This window comes from Mauremys mutica, chromosome 1, assembly GCF_020497125.1.
Source record: "Mauremys mutica isolate MM-2020 ecotype Southern chromosome 1, ASM2049712v1, whole genome shotgun sequence".
NCBI classification, from domain to species: domain Eukaryota; kingdom Metazoa; phylum Chordata; order Testudines; family Geoemydidae; genus Mauremys; species Mauremys mutica.
The window spans coordinates 171,702,638-171,723,119 of NC_059072.1; the positions used below are offsets into that span (position 1 = coordinate 171,702,638).

Here is a 20,482-nt window from a genome sequence, read left to right on the forward strand (position 1 = left end):
TAAAGCAAGGGATTGAGAGCCAGGATCTGATTCTAATTCTGTCTGGAGACAATGAATGAGTGACCTTAAAAAGTAATTTGACCCTATTGCTTCAGCCTTTAGAAAACAGGAGAATTTGCAGGAACACTTTAAATACTAGCTGCTGTTTCAGAACGAGGCTTTCCTGGGTAAAATAAACTCCAAAAATATCTTTAATGCAGCTTTTTATATCTGTTATAATTGTCCAATAAATAATTGAGGCAGGAGAGAGGGATTTTAAAGATGGTTTGCCATGCTAATTGTGCACCCATCTTACAAAAACCTCTCATTTTGACACTTGCTTATGAAATGCTGTAACATCCAGGTTTTTGTTATATATAGAACTGAAGTATACTTTAAAAGGAGAAATTTATCTTCCTGTATCTGTTTTACTTAGTAAGAGAGAACATTGTGTTATTACAACCAAAATAACACAATGTATGAAGTGTCTGAAGAATATAGCTAACAAGAAGAGTTAATGAGAAAAGACTTCATATAGTATGAAGTTCAGTAACCAATGCTTCCAAGTGAAGTGTCAATTAGGAGGCATAAAAGGAGAACTCTTGCAATGCAACAATTGTGTAAAGTAGTTGAACACAGAGTGAGAGGAAGGAGAAAATGTACTGCTTTGGAATTTTATTAATAAACACCACCTAATGACTAATTACAGACACCAGAATACACAAGCGATGAGCAAAGAGGGCAGGAGCTTGGTCGGCTGGAGGAAGAACACATAACAATACTAAATAACTTAGAGGAACTTGAACAGAAGATCAAAGAGTTAAATGACCAGATGGATGAATCTTCAAGAGAGGTATCAAGAAATGAGGTTTCCTGTTTCTTTTCACATGTTTTGATTTTAAATGTCATGTTCATTAAATAGCTAAAATTGTATATATGCACATATCTTGTTTTATATGTGTATATATGTGTGTAAATAAAATGCACAGGAGTCTCATGTATCCACATAGCCTTTAAATCCTCTGCCTTTTGGCCAAAATTAAGTGCAGTATCATATTAACTGATATTTCCGTACTACAGGGACTATTTTCTTCCCTTGCAGGAGGCTAGATAATACGATCTATTTGGCCTTTTCTAGTTCTAACTACTGATTATTGAATGGTTGATGGATTCATCTGAGTATCTTGTCTCACTTGGGAGTATTGTATCTCATGTAGCCATTTAAAGGGTAAGGATGTGAGATAACTTCTTTTTAAAACTCCTCACCCTTGTGTTGGCAAGACTATGAAGCACTGTTGGTTTCTGGAATCTCACACTTGCAAACCAAGCTGCATGGGCCTTAAGTTGTCCTGTCTCTAATTAGTAACAACAGGAAAGAAGCAGCTGTTCCAAAAGTGGTTAGTGCAGAGGCTGGCACAAGTAGTAGGTACAGTATCATACAGAAGGAAGCAAAGAAGAGGAGAATTAAAAAATAAGTGCTGAACAAATAATATTTAAAAGTTGGTTTGTTGGTTTATGTTTCAATATTTTATGGTGAGGTTTTCCTTTTTACATATTTGTGATCTCTTTGTAACATGTAGAAGCTCATGCTTGGTGGCATCAACACTACTTTTTAAAATGTAACAAAAAACGTGTACGAAGAGTTCTTTGTAAGATGGACTGCTTTTGAGAAATGTTTTGTGTTCCTAGCTGGATATGGAATGTGCTCTTTTGGATGGGGAACAGAAATCTGAAACAACTGAACTTCTGAAAGAGAAGGAAATATTGGATCATCTGAACAGGAAAATAGCTGAGCTGGAGAGAAATGTTATTGGTGAAAAGACAAAGGTAAATAAAGTTATCTTCACAAATTTTGTGCTATTTAGTCCTTGATCTTCAAAATATATTCAAATTATTAACATAAAGGAGGAGCTCTGTAACATGCACTGGCTATAGGTGGGTTACTTGATTTATATATGGTAGAAAATATCTCAAGAACTTGTACTGTTGCAGAATGATAAATAAGACAGCTGTCCAAATAAATTAATAATGTATACTTTTAGTACAAGTATGCAGGTTCATTCAATTTGGAAATTGTTAACTTTTTAAATTTTGGCAATCTACAAGGAATTTTCTACACATGCAAATTAATTAATTAGTTCTCTAGTATGTGTAGTCATAACTTTCAATTGTTATTGAATAGAATTACTTCTGTGAAATACTGACATAACTCAAATACAAATCTTAGCTACCCAAAATGGAAAAGACCTATTAGTCCCCATCAAGCCAGAGAAGAATTGCTTCCTCTAAGCTCTTGTCTAGTGTGTTTTCAAGTCAGCATGTCTTTTCTTGCAAGACCATTTCACAGCCTATTATATCTAACTGTCAGGAAGTTTTTCTGGGTATTCAGCCAATAACTGGTCTTTTCTTAATTTCATCCCAGAACTCAGTTTAAAACTTTCTTCCTGGAACTACTCTAAATAATTCTTCTCCATCCTTTAGTCACTTGATTGTGTTCTGTTCCTTTGGTTTTAGATTTTGTTCCTTGGATGATCACCTAAAACAGGCTTCATTGCAATTATTCCATGAACCTTTCACCATCCCCTTGTGTGGTTTAGAGAAACGACACATTTTTAGTTCTTGTAAACTTTCCTTCTAAGTAAAGCCTACAGTTCCTAATAACTTTTGTTGATTTTCTCTGAACTCTTTCCACATCATTGCTGTCTGTCATGTATTGAGCCTGAACTCCACATTTCAGCTGCATGCTCACTAAAGTTGCACAGAGAGTAGTCCTGTTGCCTCCTTGTTCTGCGAACTGACACATGTAAATATGCTTAAACTTTATTAGGCTTCCCTACCTGCTTCCTTCCTCAGGCCTGCACTCACTTTATTTATCAGTGCTGCTGCAACTTTCAGTAATGCTCAACTTGCAGATTCCTTAGTCACATTTTTAACCTGAGCATAAAATCAGTTTAATAGGTTTCATTTTTCTCATTGGCCAAAGACCAGTCTAAAGCTGGTCACTGGCCAGGCTTCAGGTGAAATGGTGGTAAGTTACGGCTGTGCAAACAGCTTTACTTTGAAGGGGTGCTACCAGGGAGCTGAGATTCTCAGACTGTATGGTGTGAGCCCCTAAATATTTGGATAACTAGATAGAAATTCAATGTCTGAGTGATGTTTTCTCTCTCTCTCGCATACTCGTTCTCTTTTAATCTCAAACTTTATGACAAATAGAAATTAATCCTTATTTTTTCTACGTTTTTACATTTTTGAAGCACTTTTAAATGTTCCCTGACAGAACTGTGAATCAAAACATAGCAGCATTGTACTTGTGTATGCTAATCAGCAAGCGAAAATGGCAAGTCTAGTTTAATTTTCCAGCTGAGTGCAAAGCAGAAAGTAAACAAGCTGCCTAAAGAGGCTTTTCTTATTTGAAAAGTAAATTTATTTAAAATACTTGTTTTTTTACAATGCAAGATGCTGTTAGTAATATAGGTTAAAATATCTTAGTTAGTTTTGTCTTGAGTGTACCTTTATAAATGGATTTAAATTTTTTTTTCAGAATGCTTTCAGTACTCATACTCATGGCTTTGCCAAAGTCTGAAGTTTTTTATATTAAAAACAAAAAATGTAAGTGAGAGAATACAAATCTCCTCCAGTAGTGGCCTGGGAGGCTTAAAGAAAATAGAAACTTTTAAAAAAAGAAAAAAAAATCACATCATGCAAATTGTGAAGTAAAATGTCACAAAGTCATAGCTGTAATATTTTGGAGGAGGAAGGAAAAGTTAACAAAAAAAAGATTAGGCATGAAATGCAAATAAATATAATTCTTTAGCTAGTTGAAAGAAATAATTTTCAGTATCTTGTTTAATAGTTCTATTTATGTAAAATTACACTCTCTGAATATCTCATGAGCTAAGCAAGTTCTTACCTATCCTATAATTGGATGGGAAACACCCTTCCCCTTCTCTGCCCTCCCTCCCCTCCCAAATGCTGCCTAAAGTGATGCTGACGATTCAGCATATTTCCTCTGAGGCAGTATTAAACTTATGCCCCCTCCTACCTCCCCAAATAGTGTCAGGGCTCAGTTTGGTGCTTGCCGGTGCCATCTGTTGACCCCTTGTAATCATTAAAGGTTTCATGGCTTTTTTTTTTTTTCTCCTAGAGCATATGTGTTAGAAAGTTGGCCATCACAGATACTCTCTGACTACTTGGGTATCCCCAACAACAATAGTCATCTTCTTGTGAGGCATGAGTAGTGCTAGTGCTCCAGCATGTAAAATGTCCATTACCCACCCATGACAAAGAAAGAGACCTGGAACTGTCTTGGCCTGGGAGAAACCCAGGACTGAAATTAGATGAGCAGGAGAGAAGAGAGGAAAGGATGGCATTGTGATTTGGGCCCTGGACTTGGACTGGGGAATCAGAGTTTGATTCTTGGCTTGGCTGTGGAGTTGCTGTGTGTGGATTTAATCTCTCTCTTCTCCTGTTTCTCACCTGTAAATTAGGACAGTTTCCTACAGCATTTTTGTACATTGTCTGGCACAATAGGGCTCAACTCTTGCATAATAGGGCAGTGGGGCATAACTCTTGCATAATATACTCTCTCATGATTGGTTAAACAGCCAGTTCTCTTAGTCTTGCAAATATGCCCTCGCATTTTTTTGTATGGGGCTGGGGGAAGAAAATAGTATTGAATTGGTCATATTTTTTAAATAAAGCTCTTTGCTCACCCCTCCTAAAAAAACAAAAAATAACAAAAAAAACCCAAAACCATTCCTTTGACATTAACATTATTGTAGACCAGGGGTCAGCAACCTCTCAGAACTGGCGTGTGAAGTCTTCATTTATTCACTCTAATTTAAGGTTTCGCATGCCAGTAATACATTTTAACGTTTTTAGAAGGTCTCTTTCTAGAAGTCTATAATATATAACTAAACTATTGTTGTATGTAAAGTAAATAAGGTTTTTAAAATGTTTAAGAAGTTTCATTTAAAATTAAATTAAAATGCAGAGCCCCCTGGACCAGTGGCCAGGACCCAGGCAGTGTGAGCGCCACTGAAAATCAGCTCATGTGCCGCCTTTGGCAGCATGCCATAGGTTGCTTACCCCTGTTGTAGACGTCAGTGCCTTACATTTTAACTTACAAAAAATGCAGCCCTCTGAAATAAATCTAATTTCCCCCATTCTTCATCATGGTGTAATGGTATTTTCACAGGAAGGTTTTTTAAAGAGAGAGAGAGAGAGTGAGAGAGAGAATGTGATTTGCACTGGTGCTAGCAGAGGTGCAATTTGGTATATACCAATCCACTTTTAGGTCTTGGTCTACACTAGAAAAATATGTACCGACATTGCGACAGTGGTGCGTTTGCACCAGGGCCGGCTCCAGACCCCAGCGCGCCAAGCGCGTGCTTGGGGCGGCATGCCGCGGGGTGCGCTCTGCCTGTCGCTGGGAGGGCAGCAGGTGGCTCCGGTGGACTTCCCGCAGGCATGCCTGTGGAGGGTCCGCTGGTCCCGTGGCTCTGGTGGACCTCCCGCAGGCGTGCCTGCGGAGGGTCCGCTGGAGCCGCGGGACCAGCGGACCCTCCGCAGGCACGTCTGCAGGAGGTCCACCAGAGCCGCGGGACCGCCAGAGCGCCCCCCGCGGCGTGCCGCCGTGCTTGGGGCGGCGAAATTGTTAGAGCCGCCCCTGGTTTGCACCTCTGCTAACACCCCTGCAAATCACTAGTCTAGACAGGGCTCTGGTGTGTTTAATGCCATGCCATGAAAACCTTTTCTGGTACTTGTGCATTGCACTGTTGCTGCACCATTGCTGAAACATGGGTAGGAACTTGCTGAAAGTAAATGGGCTAATGGAGCCAAGATTCTCCCAAGATGAAAGTTACAGGGGTTTTGGCTGCGTGTTTCTAGTGCTATTAGGTAGCCTCTGGTAACCAGGCTACGGAGCAGAATTTCTACTTGGGTTCTTTGAGTGTTCAGTGGAATTTCAGACCATGTTAGCTTACATAGCAAGGTGTGACTTTTTTTGCATATTTGGAAATCGTTTTTGCCTCCCAGCTATCACAAAGGTTGTAGATTAAGCAATCAGTTTGACCACAGTTTGCAATCTTCCCATTCTTGTAATAATGAGAAGCATTTTTACCCTAAGTGTTCATGTGATTGAAAAGACAGTGCTATTTTGTGCATATTTGTTATCATCCGCAGGGGGGGAAAACAACAAAACAACTGTGAAGCCTAACCAGCTGAAGCCTAATCTAGCATTTAACCACTTCAGTTATAGAATTGCTCGGACTTCAGTAGCAAACTATTGATTGTATGCTCTAATTTGGCAGAGGCAGCCCCAGAAATAATTCAGTGCTAATGCAATTTGATACTTGGTTGTAGCTTCATGCTTCCTGGGAAAGAACTTTACTACAGATTTTGACAATGATTTTAACCTGGCTTCTTCATATAGAACCAAACTGTACAAGTACAAAAAATAAACATTCCCTGCTCCTGCCTCCCCCCTGCCCCGTACCGCTTCCCCAACTTGCTGTTTACTGGAAAGACCATGTCTGCATTCTACTTATGCGATAGTGACACAATTGTGAAGGCTGTATTAGCACCTCTGTTCCATTGCGCTATTTTCAATGACAGCTTCCTCAGAATTACACTTTGAGATGGAGACCTGCCATACTCTATCTCAGTCCATGAGTGATTTTTGTCTTTATGAAAGTTGTATAAAACTGTATTTATCCATGTTGAATTATCCAGATTTGAAAATAAATTTTGTCATATGTAGTGGAATACCATCATCGACTTGGTTTACGCATAACCAAGGTAAAGCATTTTGAAAAAATAGAGATGAAAATTAGTGAAAAAGAAAATGAAATAATGAATAGGTGGACATGACAAAAGGACAGTGCTCGTGAACTTTGGCACTGATTAATAGAAGTTGTGGCAGAAAGGCTTTGCTGCCTGGAAATAAGTGGCCCAGAGACTTAAACATAAATTTTAGGAGTGAAGAGTTATCTTTCCTCTGTAGGACCCCTCTCATGTCTTGCTGAAAAGTATACTCTGGAATGATGTCTCTTATCATCCACAGTGTTTCCTGTCCATTTCCTCACGAGCATATTCCATACAGAAGTCAGGGAGTGGTTGGCAGAGGATAACACACCTTACATTTTATTTTGTGAAAGTATTTTGGGGGCAAAAAGCAAAACATCTCACACATGCCAGGATATTTGAAACTTGGCTCTTCAGAGCCAAATCTGTACTGTGAGGATCGTGGAAACTGAGCCAAGGAAAAGATGCCAGTCTGCCAATCTTTTAAAAGGGACTACAAGAAACAAAATTATACACATTGGTAGTTCTAACGGTGAGAGTCCAATCTCCTTTGGATCTAAAATTCAGGTTACTGTTTTTGTGCTGCAGTGAAAATGAGCAAAGCCTAAAGAATCAGACGACAGATTAATAACTCCATCATTTTTTACATCTTCCCTACTAAGGTCTCACTTTAGCAAGATATTTAAGTACATGTATAATTTTAAGCAGTTGAGTAATTTAATTGAATTCAAGGCTACTGGTTACCACCTAAAAGTAACAAACATGCTGAAGTCTATAAAGGCTGTGAATAGGGTCCGGCAACAATGAGGATACTGATAGGGGAAAAGGATCATTATAGGTGATAATGGATAATTGGAAACCTCAAGTTCATTCCAAGACAGCTATGAAGAAAGTAAATTGAACAGTGGATTGTACTGCTAGAAGGATACCTGTTCTTTTGTATCCTCTTGACATCAACCAGTATGTGTTAAGATTGTCCAATATTTTGAAGTTTTCTTATTTAAAGCATTTTGTGCTGCTGGGGATATTATGGTTAGCTGGGAAGACTTACTTTTTCTGTTCTGGCAATGCTATGAAGTTGATGTCTGCTAGTGTGGGGCTGTACTTAAAGCAGCAGTATTGTTTAGTCTAATACAGAATTGCTTAGCTTTGTAGTTGTTTTATGCTTGTGGCATTTGATAGAAAGCTCCTGATTCATATGAGTGAGCCCCTCCTACAATATGTCCTACTGTATGTCATCTGTTATGGTGTGCATGAGAAACAGCCCTTGTTCCACCACGAGAAGTATTGGGAAAAGAAAAGGAAATGGCTTTCCCTTTCGTGTCATGTTCCTTTCCCCATGTCTGGCAGGCACCTATCATTCCCCACCACTGGTGTCTGAGTGACAACTTTAACTTTACCATTAGTAATTAAATTGTGCCAGCTTTCATCCACAACTGTGCTTCTCTCCTAAGACAGAAGAGTGTGGGAAACAGGCCCTAAAGAAACAGGGGAAAGTACAGAGGGAAGAGCAAACAACGTGTCTGCTTCATTCCATCCTTGTTTTTTTGTTCTCAGAATGTCAAGCAGTCCTCTTTGTTTTATGAAATCCAGCCACAATGTTGCAAGTGCTTTAAATTTTGGGAAACTGGCAATATGTTAGAAACACTAGAAAGGCTGACATTCATCCCTGCCTCACGGTTCTTCCATTAGCCTCCTTTACTGTCTAACCATCATGGGATGTGTTCCCCATCTGCTGTCTAGTTGGAGGGCTAAGGCTGACTTTTGAGGGGTGGAATATATCCTGACAAATTCCCTACAGATGTTACAGCCCTACTGATAGCAAGTCACTAAAAGCAGAGCGTCCTCCTTCCACTGAAATAGTTAGAACGCAGTGCCACTAAGAATTTTATTTTATGGACAGGGTGAGGCTCCCCTTGGGAGCATATACATGTCTATATAGTGATGTGACACTTCTCGGGGCACCCGAGGCTGTCAATCACCTTGTTGACACCCTCCTCCTGCATGAGGGAGGCTTGCCTGTGCCACCTGGGTGTCAGATCCCTAACACAACCAGCCTGTCAGTCACTCAAGCACTCTTCTCTGGGACCAGTCCTGCTGGTTGACAAGAGATGCACCTCAGCACCAGAATCCCTTCAGAGTGTCCCCCTGTGATATCCAGCCTCTGGAGAAATCCCAGATCCTCCATTCCCAAAGGAAGTGTGTACCCCGGTTTGTACTTGAGTTCAGGTATAGAAAAACAAAAAGAAATTTCTTTAAGAAAGAATAGAGACCCAAATAGAAACAGGTGAAAGTGATGGAAACAAATGGTTGCATACAAAACAAAATAATAAAACATGAACTAAGGCTACACTTTATTGATAGTTACCTTCTTTATCTGATAGAGTCAATTCTCACCCCAAACTTCAGTCTTTCACAGCATTTGCCTCCCTAAGGAACCAGGACCTCATCTTTCATAAACTACCCCTACACACTGGCATAGCTCCTCTGTGAATGGGTGCCGAGTGTCTTCTCTAAACTGTGACATAGTGAATCAGTCTTTTGTCTTTATTCTTAGCCAGGGCAGTTCCCTTGCTGTCATATTGTTCCTTCTAACTCCCAAGTGGTTTTGATGTTTATAGTTAGGGCCTCACCAAATTCACAGCCAGGAAAAACATGTCACAGACTGTGAAATCTGGTCTTTTGTGTACTTTTACCCTATAGCAGCATTTCTCAAACTGGGGGTCCCAACCCAAAAGGGGATTGCAAGGCTATTGTAGGGGGGTTGTGATATTGCCACTGTTACTTCTGCACTGCCTTCAGAGCTGGGCAGCTGGAGACCAGCAGCTGCTGGCCAGGCGCCCAACTCTGAAGGCAGCGCCGTCGCCAGCAGCAGAGCAGAAAAAAAGAGTGTCATGGTATGGTATTGCCACCCTTATTCCTGTGCTGCTGCTGGCAGCGATGCTGCCTGCAGAGCTGGGCGCCTGGCCAGCAGCCACCGTTCTCCCGCCGCCCAGCTCTGAAGGCAGCACTGCAGCCAGCAGCAGCACGGAAGTAAGGGTGGCATGGTATGGGGTGGTTGTCACTTTTTGGGTGTCATCATGGGCTTTACATGTTTATATTTTGCTATATTTAAATATGTGTTCATGTTTTGTTAGAACACTGTGAAATTTAAGAATTAATTATGTGAAACTGTGAAATTCAAGATTTTTAAAATGCTATGACCATGAAATTTATGAAAATGGATGATGAATTTGATAGAGCCATGTTTATAGTGTATCTTTGATGGTTTCCATTGATTTTTCTGAGTTGTTGCAATTGTGCAATACATTACATATTCAGCTAGCCAGGGAGGGTTGACAGCTCCCTCCTGCTTGCACAGGCCATTACTGAACATATGATTCTCTGGTGACTCAATTTTGCTCCAAAGCTATAAGTCAGGGGTGAGCAAACTTTTTGGCCTGAGGGCCACATCAGGGAATAGAAATTGTATGGAGGGGCATGAATGCTCACAAAATTGGGATTTGGGTTCGGAGGATGGGAGGGGGAACCGGGCTGGGGCAGAGGGTTGAGGCGTGGGGAGAGGCTCAGTGGTGCAGGCTCCAGGTGGCGCTTACCTCAAGCGTCTTCCGGAAGCAGTGGCATGTCTCTTCTCCGGCTCCTATGCGGAGGCATGGCCAGGAGGCTCTGCACGCTGCCCCATCCGCAGGCACTGCCCCTGCAACTCCTATTGGAGCTCTGGAGGGGGCCATTGGAGCACATAAGAGCTGGAGAGGGGACATGCCACGGCTTCCGGGAGCTGTGTGGTGCGCTCCCCACCCCTGCCCCGGCTGGGTGCAAGCTCCAGACCCGCTCCCCAGCAGGAGCTTGCGGGCTGGCTTAAAACACGTAGTTTGCCCACCCCTGCCATAAGGGTATAGTTTTCAATATAGTTATAGTATTTCTTAAATATTACCCATACACACCTCTCTCAATAATTATGAATATCACTAAATTACAAGTTTTCAAGAAAGACCTCATAATACTACTCTTTATGGGTAAATACCATGAAAGTGGTTATTAGGTATAGTGAGTTTGTCAGGTCTAAGATAAGAGTTGCTTGTAAAGAACAATGAACCCTTTGCCAGTTGGCACCAATGGGTATGTCTGCACAGCAGTTTAAAACCCATGGCTGGCCCGTGCCAGGTGACTCTAGCTAAGGGGCTTGGGCGAAGGGGCTGTTTAATTGCAGTGTAGACGCTTAGGCTGCAACCCGAGTTCTGGGACCGTCCCACCTCTCAGGGTCCTAGAGCCCAGGCTACAGCCCAAGCTGGAATGTCTACACTGCAACTGAACAGGCTCTTAACCTGAGCTGCATGAGCCAGAATCAGCTCACACAGGCCAGCCACTAATTTTCTAAAAAAATGTTCTTTCTCTTCCTTTGCTTTCTGGCCAGTTCTTATGACATCTTTCTATCTGACTGTAGGCTTAGGGGGGCTTTTCTGGAATGTGGTTACGGTTGGCTGGCCATACATGGAAACAATTGGAGTGTGTGGATGCTATTCAGAATGAAGACCTGTTTAGGTCTTTGCTTGCTTTTCGGAAAGCTCTAGAAGAATTTGTTAGGGAAGTACTGGTGATTTAATAGTCTAGTCTATTTGAAAGAGTAATAAGCATGATAGGAATGACATCCTCATATAAAGTCTTCTATCTTAGAACAGTGTTAAACGGATGTGGGTTTGGATTCCTGACCGATGCAGATCCTGAGGTATTTCAAATTGGAGTAATTGAAGTAGGAGACTTGACTCTGTGTTGGATCTTTGGTGAACGTTTATTGCATGTAGAATTGCCTGTTTGCTCTTTCTTCTTTGTCATGTTTCTCATGTCAAATAACATTTCTTGACTTTTTTTTTTAAGGCAGCAGAGTCAGATCTTTGTACCCCATCCATGCAGTCCCTTTCACAATGACCTTAAGCAATTTTTTTATAGTTTCCACTAATTATTTTTTAAAGTTTTTCCCCAGCCTGTCCTCCTCCTGTCCCCCTAACTGTGAGGTACAAGGAAAGACAACTGATCAAACCCTTCCCCCACTAAAATCCAGGCTGCGATCCTAAATGACCAATTCCTAACAAACCCACAATGCTGGGTTAATTTTACATTGCCAGCCATATTGTACTGTTCCTATTTAGCTTGTATTTTATTATTTATGGATCCTGTATTCAAGCACACTTTTTGGTTTGTGCTGTTAATACTTTGCTGGTTCACTTGAACAAAGCCATCATGCACAGAATGTGTCAAGCCATGGCCATCCAAAATAAAGCTGGTGGTTGAAGTTCTTGGTTACTAACCTTATTGCAATGTCCTCTTAAATCTTGAATGTAAAGAGAAAATGTAATAGCTTGCATACAGATGTTGGTGTTTCTTTTGGTCAGTTTTCTAAGAAAGGTTGTGTTGAATGACCTACAGGACCAGTAAATAAGTGTCCAAATCACAAATACTTTAGATTTAATTATCAAGGTTGCTTCATATTTCAAAGTAATAAATATACTACCTATGTATCCCATAATTGGTTACTGGGCAAAATTATCTGTTTCAAGAGTGCTTCTAAATGCCCAAATCTCTCTCTCTCCCCCCCCCCCCCCCAAGATACTTACATGTATCTGTAGTTAGATTCAATGGGAGATGAGCACCTGTATATGAAGGTGGAATACGGTCCAAAGTGGAAAATGTGTCAGGGCAACATGTCTCATTCCTGGGTTTTCCTTTTCTCCTGCAGAAATAGGTGTTGATTAAAGGGTAACTCATCTGAATCTAATATTGTTATGGAATGAAGACTGAAGTTTGGAAAGCAGTTGGAATTGCAGGGAATGTGTTTAACAGACAGAAGTTGACTTTGTGGCTCTCCCTGTTGTTGAAGCTAGTTTTAACTCACATTTATAACTTTGCTCTGTAATAAATTTTTTGGAGCACAGAAAGGGAGGGAGGGGTACCACAGTGTATAAAATAACAGTAGAACATTTATTAGCTAGGTCAATGCCATTTTAAATTGTATCTTTCTCCTACAAGTTTTCCAAACCTTCTCTTAAAATCGCAGCAATCCTTTAGAGTCAGGATGTTTATGTGGTTAAAGAGTAGCACAGGGAGCCAGAACATATGGGTTCTAGTGACAGCTGTGTCACTGACTGTAACATTGGACAGTTCACGGAAACAGACTGCAACACATTCTGTCTGTAGTGTGTGGGACAGTAGTACCTACTTCACAGAGCCATTAGGTTTAACCCATGGTTATAAAGCTCTTTCAGATCTTAGGCAGAAGATACTATTGAAGTGCAGATAACTTGTTCAGTTCACTTCTTTATCATATTATGAATGTGTGAGGTAAACCAATGCAAAGTCAGTAGTGCTGGTGGAATTTACCAAATGCAAAACATATAATGCCTCTAAATGCTTAACGTGACATTTCCTGCTATGATTGCACAAGTGAGCCAGTCTGCTGGGATGTTAGAACTTCCTGAGTTATAAATAGAAGAGATGGGTATCATTTACTTTAAGTCTTCAAGGACTACCTTACTGGCTTATTGGTGGAAGTAATAATATTTCTGGCATGATCCTCAGTGAGTTATATATATTTGCTGATGTTAGCTGTTCACACTTAGAGTGACTTGCCTATTATTGCATGAGTTAGTGTGATTGATAGGTTGCCTGGATCTCCAGGAAGCTATTATTGGAGTAATGAAACTATGCTCAAGGTTGCAATAGTTCTTGTTGCTGTAGATAGCTCTGCTCTTCCTGATCCCACCCACATAGCAATCTGATGGTGTCTAGGACTAATGTGAAACTGACAGCTAGGGTTGTGAAGACCTGGGTATTGGTTTATGAAATATTTAGATTCCCTTTTGTGCTGGGGAAAGGGTTGACTCAGGATGTGAGCTACTGCAAGGCCTAGGTCTCAGACCCAGGCCTCTATAGCTACCAGGTAGCTAACACCACCATGCTGCCACTCAGCAGCAGCTATAACCAGGTCACGCTCCATAAGCCATGACCCACTGTCGATACAGACTATGGGCAGTTCTGCCTCAAGGGGTCTGACAGGTAGCAGCTTCATGGCTCCTGATTGGCTCCCCGCCCTATATAAACCCATGAGGCATTCCAGGAAGTGTCTGGGCAACAGCCGTGATCTCCTGTTGCTGTCATGACCATTCCTGCTCCCAGTTTTTGAACTCCTGGCTTCAACATCAGCTTGATTTGGACCTCGCTTCTTGACCCAAACCCTGAAACCTGATTTGGACTCTGATCCTTGATATCAACCGCAGCCTGGAACTTGACTACAAACTCCTCTGCTACTCTCAGCCTCAGGTTTGACCCTGCGCTGACCTCGGTCCTGACTGCCTTTTTCAAAATCCTGACAGATACTCTGTCTGCCACATTCTGGGCTAGTAGTGACAAAGCAGTAATTTGATGACTGTTTGGTGGCCTGTGTGGAATGAGTTTGATCTCAGAACAGTTGACAATAAATAGATGAGGCATTGAGCTCTAGGCGTTATGTCTCCCGGGTTCTACTGTCAACTATGTGTTGCTATCTCATTGTGTGACCTCAGTCAAGTCGGGACTGCTCCTTACTTGTCCATGAGTGCTGCTTATGTTGTCTGAGAATAGGAGTGAGGGTGTGGAATCCAGGTGACTGAATATGATGGTTCAATCTTTGGGTTTTTATTGAGTTTGTGAAAATTGTCCATTGTTCTGGGCAATGCTGTGGCCTGATAGATGACCAAAATGAGCATTTCAGTTCACATGAGATCTGATAGTAAACATTTAAAACAAAAAAACCAACCTGCCTTGGGAAAGTGATATTACCCCCGTTTTAGAGGAGAGGAGAATATAAGGAGATTAAACGAACAACATAATTTTGCTTCCTCATCTCCATGATACTATGAAGGTTTGAGGACGGTTTCAGTAATAATGAAGAGAATATGAAACAGCATTCAGTGCTCGTGAAACAGAAGATCTTGTATGGTGAGAGAAGTGTCTATTCAAGGTATAAAATCATGTACCATGACTGCAAAACCTGAGTGTGAGGAGTTGCTGAAAAGAGGCACTCGTTTTCAGAAGACAGAGAAAGAGAAGATAGAGAAGAGAACAAATGAGTGGATATCGTAGCAGTCCAGAATTCAACTGTCCTTGGAAGGTTCAAAGAAAGAGGCTGGAACATTTAAGGCACCTAAAATATCAAGAAGACATGGAGGTCTGTTGGGAAATGAGAAGCTGGTGTGTAGCTCAAAAAGGAGGAGAAGAAGCAGGGATTGAACAATATTTGAGTGAGTCTGTGAGCAGCAGCAGCTGACTAAAAATTGTATTAAGAAAGCCTGGCTGTCTTCATAGGTGAAGATGGTTCTTGATGGGTATCCTCTGTTAGAGACTAATTTACCCCATCAAGGTTTCTGGAATTGTACATGTTCTGGCAGCAACTTTCTACGGCATGTCAGGCATACTGTTCCTTCCAGACACGTTACAAGAATGTTTAGGGGAATGTACCCAAGTATGTTTGCCAGTGCTGAAGTGAGTAAATTACATTCAAGAATTTCATGTACTCTGGAGAGATGAAAAGAAGATCTAGCTAGGGACACGGCTGGAGTTTTCAGGGAGGAGTATGTAAAGCATCCTAGAGAACAAGAAACAGTTCCTTACGGGATTAACTGAACAAATTCAATATGTTTTAGATACCAAAACAGAATTTCCTGTCCCAAACATACTACTTCACCGTAATCTGCCTCACTTCATCATTTTACTGCTTGTTAATCTGTGCTCAGGAAGTAGACAGATAGTTTACTCATCTTGAGAGTTCCTGTACAACCAGAGTATATATAATATTTCACCCTGCTCTTTGCAAAAACGACTTTTTTTTCACTTCACTCTATCATTATCAGACTAACATGCCTGCTGCTTCCTTAACCATTTTTTACTAGATAAGAAAGATTTAGATTAGATTTGAAATATGGGACGGGACTAGCCAATGCCTTTTGAGCATGGAAATGGGAGGAATGTAACTCCTGTGCACAAAGAACAAGGACTAGGAAGAGAATTAATTACTCCACTGCAATGATTAACTTTTGTTTTATGTCAACTTTACACCCTATCATTGCAATTTCTACTAACAGTGAATATCTGTCTTTGAACTACATGCTTAGGCTTTTAGAGTTCATTAATTATCATAATTGCTAACAACTGCTTGGGTTTGAAGGTAATTCTGTTCTTTATTTTCTGGTTCAAACTTTAGGAAAAAATAAAGCTTGATGCTGAAAGGGAAAAACTAGAGAGGCTTCAGGAGCTTTACTCCGAACAGAAGACCCAGCTTGATAATTGCCCTGAATCCATGAGGGAACAGTTACAGCAGCAGCTGAAGAGGGTCAGTAGCAAGTTTCAAGATTGCACAAACTTTTTTTTTTTAATTGCTGAGTTAATTGTAATATATTCTATCTCATATATGAAAAGAAGCATCTGCAAACTTTTTGCAGCTTAGTTTTAAGGGTTAAGCATTTGTTCCAGTGCATTCTTAATTAATATGTTGCATGGTGACAATTGAGTAGAATGCAAATCAGTGGATTAACATTTTTTGTACTATTTTAAAAGCTGTAAACCAGTCACATATAATTAACAGCCTGCCCCTGTTGGCTGATGTGAAAGCTGATAAGAATTGTGATATTTAGATGGACATTAGAGCATCACCCTGTAACTGAACAAGCAAAGACAAATACTTGGTTTCAGTAATTAGGATAAACTTAACTCTCGTTGCTATTTGACAGAATTATCTGTTGCTTTTTTGCCACACCTTAAACTGGTCTCTCTGTGTTGCCGTGCATACTTATTTTCTTCAGTACATAATTTAGTTTTCAATCTGCATTGAAAATGTCATTCCTGAGGTTGTCTCTGCACAATTGATTTACATATCTGAGTTATTCTTTCATTCTTTGCAGTGGCACACTTACATTTTATTCAACACCTATACAGTCTAACTTGACTTTATTGCCTGTAACATAACAAAGTTAAAGTACAGTCCAAGTTAAAGTGTAGTTAGGTACTGAAAAGACTGTAAAACTGGCATTGCAGGGTTCTTTTCTCTCTGAGATCTCTGAGGCTAGCATTTGGAAATTGTTTTTCTTCATCTTCTATTCAGTTGGCACATGTGGTTGTTGAAAGGGTTAGTGAGACAATATGAACCAATGTGCTGTTAGTGCACTACTGTCACTAAGTTCTGTCCTTCTATCGTTTTTGATGGGCTAGGAGACTCAGCCCCATCCCCATCCTGGTGGATGCTGACGGCCTCAGTTGTTTACTCTTAGCTGGACTACAGCAATGTGATATACCTGGGCTTTAAGTTTTCAGCACTTAGGAAACTCTAACTTGAACAAATTGCTGCAGCATGTTTCCTCAACAGCATTGGCTACCGCAAGCACATCAAACCTGTCTTCTGCTCTCAACACTGTCTTCCCATAGACTATCAATCAGATTCAAGGTTTCAGTCCTTACCTTCAAGGAGTTCTGTGGGCTGGGCTCAGCATATCTAAAACATCAACTGAGGCTCTGGGATGAAGACTGTGGTCAACAACTGTGCTCCTCTGGGACAATGGGACTTTCTGCCATTAGGATAAAGCTCCTCTGTGCAGGAAACAGTTTTCTCTGGGGTTGGTCCAAGACTGTGGAATGAACTCCCTAAAAGCTAAGAACCATCATAACCCTGACCACCTTCCACTCCAAGTGTAAGGTGCACTTCTTTGACCTTGCCTTCTCTGAGATAAACAAATGGGTAGCAATGTGTGTGTGTATATATTATATGTAAAAAATCCAAAACAAAACATTCCACTGCACACACTTCTTCCCTTGGGGAGAGGATGAAAGAACAAAAATGACAGATGTCAGTCACTTTGTTTAATCCACTACTGGAAAGCACTCGGACACTCTGGCGATGAGCATGTTGTAAGAACATGTTCTGAATAGAAAGTTCTTTCAAATGTGTGTATGCACAGATGATTCCATCTTTTTATGTTTAATTCCTGTGAAATAGAATTCTGTGTAACAGTGGGATGTTGGCAGTAATTGAGGAAGTAACCCCACAGTAAAGATCAGTCATGTTACTTCTGTTTATGATGATGGTAATGCTAACTAAAGAAATCAAGTTTGTATTTGTTCGGACAGATTTGTGGAATGAAATTGAATAATAATTTTAGACTGTGATTCATAGAACCAAGTTAGAAGGGACTGCAAGGGTCATCTAGTCCAGTGGTCGGCAACCTGCGGCTCCTGGCTCGCCAGGGTAAGCACCCTGGTGGGTCGGCCCGGTTTGTTTATCTGCCGCGTTGGCAACTTCGGCCGATCGCGGCTCCCGGTGGCCGCGGTTCGCGGTCCCAGGCCAATGCGGGAGGCAGGAAGCGGCGCGAGCCGAGGGATGTTCTGGCCGCGGCTTCCTGCCTCCCGCATTGGCCTGGGACCGCGAACCGCGGCCAGTGGGAGCCGCGATCGGCCGAAGTTGCCGACGCGGCAGATAAACAAACCGGGCCGGCCCGCAAGGGTGCTTACCCTGGCGAGCCGGGAGCCGCAGGTTGCCGACCCCTGATCTAGTCTAACCCTCTGTTGTGTTTAAAAAATCATCCAAGACAGATTGTTATCCAGCCTCTTTTGGAAAACCTCCACAACCTCCCTAGGCAGTTTATTCTATTGTTCTACCATTCTTAGGAAGTTAGGAAGTTTTTCCTGATATTTAATGTTGTTAAGTAATTGTTCTCTGATCACTGTAAATGCAAGACTTTTGTGTGTGTGTGTGTGTGTGTGTGTTTGTATGTTTGCTTGTCTTTAAAGGATGCTGATCTGTTGGATGTAGAAAGCAAACACTTCGAAGATCTGGAGTTTCAGCAACTTGAACATGAGAGCAGGTTAGATGAGGAGAAAGAGAACCTGACACAGCAGCTCCTGCATGAAGTAGCTGAATATCAGCGCAGCATTGTCAGTAGAAAGGTAAAAGGATTAAAACTCAACTCTTTGCTTTGATGTGCTTTTTTAAAGTCAAAGCACCATTGTTTCACCATTACCTGTTTCGTTCCTGATGTACATAAAAGAGATTTAGGTGAATTCAGAGTTTGACTGTCCTTAGGAAACATTACAAAACCTTTCTCTCAAAAAGGATCATAGCAAGAATGACGCTCATAATGATGGCAACCCCATCTATCCAATCACACTCCACTCCAAAAATTAAATTAAATTAAACTAAGGAACAAAGCCCTAGAATACAAACTCATCTCCACCCCCAAAATAAAATAAAACAAAAATACAAATTACAACAACCACAAAAAATATCCCAAGCAAGGCTATTATCCTTAAAAGGTAGGCGAGCCAGATATTCGTGATATTCACTAGGGCAGTGGTGGGGAACCGTGAGATGTTTTATGGACACTGACTGTCTGCAAGCACAGCACCCCACAGCTCCCAGTGGCTGCAGTTCACCGTTTCCAGCCAATGGGAGCTGCCGGAAGGGGCAACCACGCTTCTGGCAGTTCCCATTGGCCAGGAACAACAAACTGCAGCCACTGGGAGCTGCGGGGGGCCATGCCTGCAGATGGTCAGTGTCCACAAAATGTCCTGCAGCCCGCAATCAGCTTACCCTTGCCACATGCGTCCTGTAGGCCACAGGTTGCCCACCACTGCCCTAGACAGTTTACTCTTGCCACTTTATGTAGTAGCACTTTACTATGATCAGCTTTATTAACTTTTCTCTTTATCTTTAAAGATAAGTTTACTAAGAGGTGAGAAGTTGCATTTCTACCTATAGCAGGACTACCTACCCAGTCTGGCTTTGGGTTAGCTCCTGCCTCATTTTCCTCCTTGGATTCCCCAATTACTTTGACACAGGCTTTCATGTATCAATGAACACTCCTTCTTGGGGTCTGGGTCTGGGAAAACAAGAACTCCCACAGAGCCTCTGTAGCTGGTTCATGACCCTTTGTGCAATGTTCTTAGTCCTATACCTGCCAAGACTTCCCTGTAGCAGACTTGCCCTCCATGCTCCAGCCTTCTTATCTAGCTCCGGATGCCTTTAGGCTTGCAGCCCCTCTGCCTCGGAGCTCGGGAGTCTTAATCTATAAAGCAACTTCTGTAGCCCTCCTCCGCTGCATATCTCTCTGCATATCTCTCTCTATCGAGTAGCGACTCCCAGGGATTCCTACAGGGAGCCTCCCTTCTCTTCCCTTTGACTCTCTAAAGGTTTCTCTTTTATCTACACCCAAGAGGCCTGACTTTAGTCACATGATCTGCCTATCATGTGGCATTACTCATTCTGTATCTCTGTGGAGACAGGTGGGGCTGGATCCACCACCCCTTAAAGGGCCAGTCACCCTCCGACACATTCCCTGAAACCAGCCTTATACTGGGGTGCAATCACAATATTTCAAGACCCAGATTATCTACTATGTATTGTCTTGATGTTTTTATGCAGGCCTCCCCAGCTCTGTCTATATAAGGTAGAAAAATTATTCAAACCCTCTTTCCCCATGTCAGCTTTATGCTTACCAATTGAAGAGCCCCTAATGGTTACTGTTGTTTGTTATTACTCTGTGCACTGCAGTGCCTACTCAGAAAGACTTGAATGCCCTATGTATGTAAAAGCCAAAGAAGTTACCAACCTAGGGACACAAACAGGTGAAATAGATTTGAGTGAGGTTGCAGTCTTAATGCTGAAATATTTGATTATACCAGA

The 20,482-nt window shown here is 41.5% G+C and overlaps 1 protein-coding gene across 5 annotated transcripts in view; it reads left to right on the forward strand.

Annotated features, from left to right (window-relative positions):
- Positions 1–20,482, forward strand: part of PHLDB2 (pleckstrin homology like domain family B member 2) — an 83,116-nt gene that overhangs the window by 23,553 nt on the left and 39,081 nt on the right. For 3 of the 5 annotated variants that reach the window (XM_045001888.1, XM_045001889.1, XM_045001891.1), the window contains 4 exons: positions 689–832; positions 1,669–1,806; positions 16,016–16,144; positions 18,592–18,747. In XM_045001888.1, the coding sequence (XP_044857823.1) occupies positions 689–832; positions 1,669–1,806; positions 16,016–16,144; positions 18,592–18,747 (567 nt within the window). The remainder of the gene's footprint in view (positions 1–688; positions 833–1,668; positions 1,807–16,015; positions 16,145–18,591; positions 18,748–20,482) is intronic. The other 2 variants (XM_045001890.1, XM_045001892.1) reach the window with 1 other exon arrangement.